Raw genomic sequence first — 9503 nt, forward strand, 5'->3', positions numbered from 1 at the left:
TGCTGCTTTATCAATCCATACGCCTAAACATCAAGACCAACAGAATATTCCGGAGTTCTCTTCAATATAAATGTTCTTAGGACTAAATGAAGACAATGTGATTGGCTGATTCTATATCTCACTCTAGTTGACGGTGAACCACAGTAAGTCTATGTGGCGGTGCAGAGAGCCAGCAGACACCAAGATATCTGCGCACGATACGGACCGCACGTCGTCCATCGTCAGGCAGATCTCCCAGCAGAGACTCATGATCCTCAGGAAGAGGAGGAGTGGTCTCAGTATCTCCCTGGGAACACAGGACAACGGTAGGAATGACCCCTGACTGAGATACTAGAGGTACGACTGACTGAGATGCTAGAGGTACGACTGACTGAGATACTAGAGGTACGGCTGACTGAGATACTAGAGGTACGGCTGACTGAGATATTAGACTTACGGCTGACTGAGATACTAGATCATTACGACTGACTGAGATACTAGAGGACGACTGACTGACTGAGATACAGAGAATGCTGACTGAGATACTACTCTCGACTGACTGAGATACTGTCTCTCTTTACATGACTGAGATATCTAGAGGTGACGACTGCTTTACTCAATACTAGACTACGAAAGACTGACTGAGATACTAGAGGTACGACTGACTGAGATACTAGAGGTACGACTGACTGAGATACTAGAATGTTGACGACTGACTCAGATACTAGACTAAACACTGACTGAGATACTAGAGTTACGACTGACTGAGATACTAGAGCTAAACGATCTGACTGAGATACTAGAGTTGACGACTGACTGAGATACTAGAGGTCGACATGACTGAGATACTAGATGTTGACCTGCTTTATCTGAGATACTAAACATCAAGACTGACTGAGATACTAGAGGTGACCCTGCTGAGATACTAGACTAAACATCTGACTGAGATATCTAGATCTTGACCCTGACTGAGATCACTAGAGGTACGACTGACTGAGACACTAGAGGTACGATGTTGACTGAGATACTAGAGGTAAACGATCAAGACTGAGATACTAATGTTGACCCTGACTGAAATACTAGACTAAACATCAAGACTGAGATACTAGATGTTGACGGCTGACTGAGATACAATCCACGACTGACTGAGATACTCAAGACAGTTGACTGACTGAGATACTAGAGCTTTATCGACTGACTGAGATACTCAAGACAGTTGACTTACTGATGTTGACCCTGAGATCAATAGAGGTACGACTAAACATCAAGACTGAGATACTAGAGGTACGACTGACTGACTGAGATACTAGACATCAAGACAGTTGACTGACTGAGATACTGCTTTATCAACTGACTGACTGAAACATCAAGACAGTTGACTTACTCTGAGATACTAGAGGTGACTGACTGAGATGACTGACTGATCTAATGTTGACACTGACTGAGATACTAGAACGACTCACTCAAGACAGTTGACTTACTAATGTTGACCCTGACTGAGATACTTACGACTGACTGAGATACTAGAGGTAAACATCAAGACAGTTGACTTATCTAATGTTGACTGCTTTATCAATCCTAGACTAAACATCAAGACAGTTGACTTATCTAATGTTGACGACTGCTTTATCAATCCATAGACTAAACATCAAGACAGTTGAGATATCTAATGTTGACGGCTGCTGAGATCAATAGAGGTACGACTGACTGACATCAAGACAGTTGACTGAGATCTAATGTTGACGGCTGACTTTATCACTCCAGGTACGACTAAACTGAGACAGTTGACTTATCTAATGTTGACCCTGAGATACTAGAGGTACGACAAGACTGAGATACTAGAGGTACGACTGACGACTAATACTAAGGACTTTGTGACTGACTGAGATACTAGATGTTGACTGCTTGACTGAATACTAGAGGTACGGCTAACTGAGATACTAGAGACATCGACTGACTGAGATAATAGAGACTAAACGACTGACTGACTGAGATACTAGAGGTACTTGACTGATCTGAGATACTAGAGGTACGACTGACTGAGATACTAGAGGTACGACTGACTGAGATACTAGAGGTACGACTGACTGAGATACTAGAGGTACGACCGACTGAGATACTAGAGGTACGACCGACTGAGATACTAGAGGTAGTTGACTGAGATACTCAGAGGTTGACCCTGACTGAGATACTAGAGGTACGACTGACTGAGATACTCTGACTGACTGAGATACTAGAGGTACACTGACTGAGATACTAGAGACGACTGACTGAGATACTAGAGGTACGACTGACTGAGATACTAGAACTGAGATACGGCTGACTGAGATACTAGAGGTACGACTGACTGAGATACTAGAGGTACTGCTGACTGACTGAGATACTAGAGGTACGACTGACTGACTGAGATACTAGAGGTATACTGACTGACTGAGATACTAGAGGTACGGCTGACTGAGATACTAGAGGTACAACTGACCGACTGAGATACTAGAGGTACGACTGACTGACTGAGATACTAGACAATACGATTGACTGAGATACTAGAGGTACGACTGACTGAGATACTAGAGGTACGACTGACTGACTGAGATACTAGAGGTACGACGACTGACTGAGATACTAGAGGTACGGACTGACTGAGATACTAGAGGTACGACTGACTGAGATACTAGAGGTACGACTGACTGAGATACTAGATACGACTGACTGACTGAGATAGTAGAGGTACTAAACTGACTGAGTGAGATACTAGAGTTACGGCTGAGTGAGATACTAGAGGTACGGCCGACTGAGATACTAGAGGTACGACTGACTGACTGAGATACTAGAGGTACGACTGACTGAGATACTAGAGGTACGACTGACTGAGATACTAGAGGTACGGCTGACTGAGATACTAGAGGTACGGCTGACTGAGATACTAGAGGTACGACTGACTGAGATACTAGAGGTACGGCTGACTGAGATACTAGAGGTACGGCTGACTGAGATACTAGAGGTACGACTGACTGACTGAGATACTAGAGGTACGACTGACTGACTGAGATACTAGAGGTACGACTGACTGAGATACTAGAGGTACGACTGACTGAGATACTAGAGGTACGACTGACTGAGATACTAGAGGTACGACTGACTGAGATACTAGAGGTACGACTGACTGACTGAGATACTAGAGGTACGACTGACTGACTGAGATACTAGAGGTACGACTGACTGAGATACTAGAGGTACGACTGACTGAGATACTAGAGGTACGACTGACTGAGATACTAGAGGTACGACTGACTGACTGAGATACTAGAGGTACGACTGACTGACTGAGATACTAGAGGTACGACTGACTGACTGAGATACTAGAGGTACGACTGACTGACTGAGATACTAGAGGTACGACTGACTGACTGAGATACTAGAGGTACGAAAGACTGACTGAGATACTAGAGGTACGGCTGACTGAGATACTAGAGGTACGACTGACTGACTGAGATACTAGAGGTACGGCTGACTGACTGAGATACTAGAGGTACGACTGACTGACTGAGATACTAGAGGTACGACTGACTGAGATACTAGAGGTACGGCTGACTGAGATACTAGAGGTACGACTGACTGACTGAGATACTAGAGGTACGACTGACTGACTGAGATACTAGAGGTACGACTGACTGAGATACTAGAGGTACGACTGACTGAGATACTAGAGGTACGACTGACTGAGATACTAGAGGTACGGCTGACTGACTGAGATACTAGAGGTACGACTGACTGAGATACTAGAGGTACGACTGACTGAGATACTAGAGGTACGACTGACTGAGATACTAGAGGTACGGCTGACTGACTGAGATACTAGAGGTACGACTGACTGAGATACTAGAGGTACGACTGACTGAGATACTAGAGGTACGACCGACTGAGATACTAGAGGTACGACTGACTGAGATACTAGAGGTACGACTGACTGAGATACTAGAGGTACGACTGACTGAGATACTAGAGGTACGACTGACTGAGATACTAGAGGTACGACTGACTGAGATACTAGAGGTACGACCGACTGACTGAGATACTAGAGGTACGACTGACTGACTGAGACACTAGAGGTACGACTGACTGAGATACTAGAGGTACGGCTGACTGAGATACTAGAGGTACGACTGACTGACTGAGATACTAGAGGTACGACTGACTGACTGAGATACTAGAGGTACGGCTGACTGAGATACTAGAGGTACGACTGACTGAGATACTAGAGGTACGACTGACTGACTGAGATACTAGAGGTACGGCTGACTGAGATACTAGAGGTACGGCTGACTGATACTGAGATACTGACTGAGATACTAGAGGTATGACTGACTGAGATACTAGAGGTACGACTGACTGAGTGAGATACTAGAGGTACGGCTGACTGACTGAGATACTAGAGGTACGACTGACTGAGATAGTAGAGGTACGACTGACTGAGTGAGATAGTAGAGGTACGACTGACTGAGTGAGATACTAGAGTTACGGCTGAGTGAGATACTAGAGGTACGGCCGACTGAGATACTAGAGGTACGGCCGACTGAGATACTAGAGGTACGGCCGACTGAGATACTAGAGGTACGACCGACTGAGATACTAGAGGTACGACTGACTGACTGAGATACTAGAGTTACGGCCGACTGAGATACTAGAGGTACGGCCGACTGAGATACTAGAGGTACGACTGACTGAGATACTAGAGGTACGACTGACTGAGATACTAGAGGTACGGCTGACTGAGATACTAGAGGTACGACCGACTGAGATACTAGAGGTACGACTGACTGAGATACTAGAGGTACGACCGACTGAGATACTAGAGGTACGACTGACTGAGATACTAGAGGTACGACTGACTGACTGAGATACTAGAGGTACGACTGACTGAGATACTAGAGGTACGACTGACTGAGATACTAGAGGTACGACTGACTGACTGAGATACTAGAGGTACGACTGACTGACTGAGATACTAGAGGTACGACTGACTGACTGAGATACTAGAGGTACGACTGACTGACTGAGATACTAGAGGTACGACTGACTGACTGAGATACTAGAGGTACGACTGACTGACTGAGATACTAGAGGTACGACTGACTGAGATACTAGAGGTACGACTGACTGACTGAGATACTAGAGGTACGACTGACTGAGATACTAGAGGTACGACTGACTGACTGAGATACTAGAGGTACGACTGACTGAGATACTAGAGGTACGGCTGACTGAGATACTAGAGGTACGACTGACTGACTGAGATACTAGAGGTACGACTGACTGAGATACTAGAGGTACGACTGACTGACTGAGATACTAGAGGTACGACTGACTGAGATACTAGAGGTACGACTGACTGAGATACTAGAGGTACGACCGACTGAGATACTAGAGGTACGACTGACTGAGATACTAGAGGTACGACTGACTGAGATACTAGAGGTACGACTGACTGAGATACTAGAGGTACGACTGACTGAGATACTAGAGGTACGGCTGACTGAGATACTAGAGGTACGGCTGACTGAGATACTAGAGGTACGACTGACTGACTGAGATACTAGAGGTACGACTGACTGAGATACTAGAGGTACGACTGACTGAGATACTAGAGGTACGACTGACTGACTGAGATACTAGAGGTACGGCTGACTGACTGAGATACTAGAGGTACTGACTGACTGAGATACTAGAGGTACGACTGACTGAGATGCTAGAGGTACGACTGACTGACTGAGATACTAGAGGTACGACTGAGTGAGATACTAGAGGTACGACTGAGTGAGATACTAGAGGTACGACTGACTGAGATACTAGAGGTACGGCTGACTGAGATACTAGAGGTACGACTGACTGAGTGAGATACTAGAGGTACGGCTGACTGACTGAGATACTAGAGGTACGACTGACTGAGATAGTAGAGGTACGACTGACTGAGTGAGATAGTAGAGGTACGACTGACTGAGTGAGATACTAGAGTTACGGCTGAGTGAGATACTAGAGGTACGGCCGACTGAGGTACTAGAGGTACGGCCGACTGAGATACTAGAGGTACGGCCGACTGAGGTACTAGAGGTACGGCCGACTGAGGTACTAGAGGTACGGCCGACTGAGGTACTAGAGGTACGACCGACTGAGGTACTAGAGGTACGACTGACTGAGTGAGATACTAGAGTTACGGCTGAGTGAGATACTAGAGGTACGGCCGACTGAGATACTAGAGGTACGACTGACTGAGATACTAGAGGTACGGCTGACTGAGATACTAGAGGTACGGCTGACTGAGATACTAGAGGTACGACTAACCGAGATACTAGAGGTACGACTGACCGAGATACTAGAGGTACGACTGACCGAGATACTAGAGGTACGACTGACTGAGATACTAGAGGTACGACTGACTGACTGAGATACTAGAGGTACGACTGACTGAGATACTAGAGGTACGACTGACTGAGATACTAGAGGTACGACTGACTGAGATACTAGAGGTACGACTGACTGACTGAGATACTAGAGGTACGACTGACTGACTGAGATACTAGAGGTACGACTGACTGACTGAGATACTAGAGGTACGACTGACTGACTGAGATACTAGAGGTACGACTGACTGACTGAGATACTAGAGGTACGACTGACTGAGATACTAGAGGTACGACTGACTGACTGAGATACTAGAGGTACGACTGACTGACTGAGATACTAGAGGTACGACTGACTGAGATACTAGAGGTACGACTGACTGACTGAGATACTAGAGGTACGACTGACTGAGATACTAGAGGTACGGACTGACTGAGATACTAGAGGTACGACCGACTGAGATACTAGAGGTACGACTGACTGACTGAGATACTAGAGGTACGACTGACTGAGATACTAGAGGTACGACTGACTGACTGAGATACTAGAGGTACGGCTGACTGACTGAGATACTAGAGGTACGGCTGACTGACTGAGATACTAGAGGTACGACTGACTGAGATACTAGAGGTACGACTGACTGAGATACTAGAGGTACGACTGACTGAGATACTAGAGGTACGGCTGACTGACTGAGATACTAGAGGTACGACTGACTGAGATACTAGAGGTACGACTGACTGAGATACTAGAGGTACGACCGACTGAGATACTAGAGGTACGACTGACTGAGATACTAGAGGTACGACTGACTGAGATACTAGAGGTACGACTGACTGAGATACTAGAGGTACGGCTGACTGAGATACTAGAGGTGCGGCTGACTGACTGAGATACTAGAGGTACGACTGACTGAGATGCTAGAGGTACGACTGACTGACTGAGATACTAGAGGTACGACTGACTGAGATACTAGAGGTACGGACTGACTGAGATACTAGAGGTACGACTGACTGACTGAGATACTAGAGGTACGGCTGACTGACTGAGATACTAGAGGTACGACTGACTGAGATACTAGAGGTACGACTGACTGAGTGAGATACTAGAGGTACGACTGACTGAGTGAGATACTAGAGTTACGGCTGAGTGAGATACTAGAGGTACGGCTGAGTGAGATACTAGAGTTACGACTGACTGAGATACTAGAGGTACGGCTGACTGAGATACTAGAGGTACGACTGACTGAGTGAGATACTAGAGGTACGGCTGACTGACTGAGATACTAGAGGTACGACTGACTGAGATAGTAGAGGTACGACTGACTGAGTGAGATAGTAGAGGTACGACTGACTGAGTGAGATACTAGAGTTACGGCTGAGTGAGATACTAGAGGTACGGCCGACTGAGGTACTAGAGGTACGGCCGACTGAGGTACTAGAGGTACGGCCGACTGAGGTACTAGAGGTACGGCCGACTGAGGTACTAGAGGTACGGCCGACTGAGGTACTAGAGGTACGACCGACTGAGGTACTAGAGGTACGACTGACTGAGTGAGATACTAGAGGTACGACTGACTGAGTGAGATACTAGAGGTACGACCGACTGAGATACTAGAGGTACGACTGACTGAGATACTAGAGGTACGACCGACTGAGATACTAGAGGTACGACCGACTGAGATACTAGAGGTACGACCGACTGAGATACTAGAGGTACGAAAGACCGACTGAGATACTAGAGGTACGAAAGACTGACTGAGATACAAGAGGTACGGCTGACTGAGATACTAGAGGTACGGCTGACTGAGATACTAGAGGTACGGCTGACTGAGATACTAGAGGTGCGGCTGACTGAGATACTAGAGGTGCGGCTGACTGAGATACTAGAGGTGCGGCTGACTGAGATACTAGAGGTGCGGCTGACTGAGATACTAGAGGTGCGGCTGACTGAGATACTAGAGGTGCGGCTGACTGAGATACTAGAGGTACGGCTGACTGAGATACTAGAGGTACGACTGACTGACTGAGATACTAGAGGTACGACTGACTGAGTGAGATAGTAGAGGTACGACTGACTGAGTGAGATACTAGAGTTACGGCTGAGTGAGATACTAGAGGTACGGCCGACTGAGGTACTAGAGGTACGGCCGACTGAGGTACTAGAGGTACGGCCGACTGAGGTACTAGAGGTACGGCCGACTGAGGTACTAGAGGTACGACCGACTGAGGTACTAGAGGTACGACTGACTGAGTGAGATACTAGAGTTACGGCTGAGTGAGATACTAGAGGTACGACCGACTGAGATACTAGAGGTACGACCGACTGAGATACTAGAGGTACGACCGACTGAGATACTAGAGGTACGACCGACTGAGATACTAGAGGTACGACCGACTGAGATACTAGAGGTACGACCGACTGAGATACTAGAGGTACGACCGACTGAGATACTAGAGGTACGAAAGACTGACTGAGATACAAGAGGTACGGCTGACTGAGATACTAGAGGTACGGCTGACTGAGATACTAGAGGTACGGCTGACTGAGATACTAGAGGTGCGGCTGACTGAGATACTAGAGGTGCCGACTGAGATACTAGAGGTGCGGCTGACTGAGATACTAGAGGTGCGGCTGACTGAGATACTAGAGGTGCGGCTGACTGAGATACTAGAGGTGCGGCTGACTGAGATACTAGAGGTGCGGCTGACTGAGATACTAGAGGTACGACTGACTGAGATACTAGAGGTACGACTGACTGACTGAGATACTAGAGGTACGACTGACTGACTGAGATAGTAGAGGTACGACTGACTGAGATACTAGAGGTACGGCTGACTGAGATACTAGAGGTACGGCTGACTGACTGAGATACTAGAGGTACGGCCGACTGAGGTACTACGGCCGACTGAGGTACTAGAGGTACTAGAATGCGCTGACTGACTGAGTACTAGAGGTACGACTGACTGACTGAGATACTAGAGGTACGGCTGACTGAGTGAGATACTAGAGAGATACTAGAGTACGGCTGACTGACTGAGCTGACTGACTGAGATACTAGAGGTACGACCGACTGAGATACTAGAGGTACGACCGACTGAGATACTAGAGGTACGACCGACTGA

At 46.9% G+C, this 9503-nt stretch overlaps 2 protein-coding genes across 2 annotated transcripts in view; one reads left to right on the forward strand and one right to left on the reverse strand.

The window, feature by feature from the left end:
• Window positions 1-322, forward strand: part of LOC135574910 (doublecortin domain-containing protein 2-like) — a 13220-nt gene extending 12898 nt beyond the window's left edge. The window contains exon 7 of the mRNA XM_065027036.1: window positions 128-322. Coding sequence (XP_064883108.1) covers window positions 128-322 — 195 coding nt within the window. The remainder of the gene's footprint in view (window positions 1-127) is intronic.
• LOC135575108 (doublecortin domain-containing protein 2-like) overlaps window positions 1-9503 on the reverse strand; it is a 492912-nt gene that overhangs the window by 440596 nt on the left and 42813 nt on the right. The gene's annotated exons all lie outside the window — the stretch shown is intronic.

The sequence above is a fragment of the Oncorhynchus nerka genome, linkage group LG14 (assembly GCF_034236695.1).
Source record: "Oncorhynchus nerka isolate Pitt River linkage group LG14, Oner_Uvic_2.0, whole genome shotgun sequence".
Taxonomy (NCBI): domain Eukaryota; kingdom Metazoa; phylum Chordata; class Actinopteri; order Salmoniformes; family Salmonidae; genus Oncorhynchus; species Oncorhynchus nerka.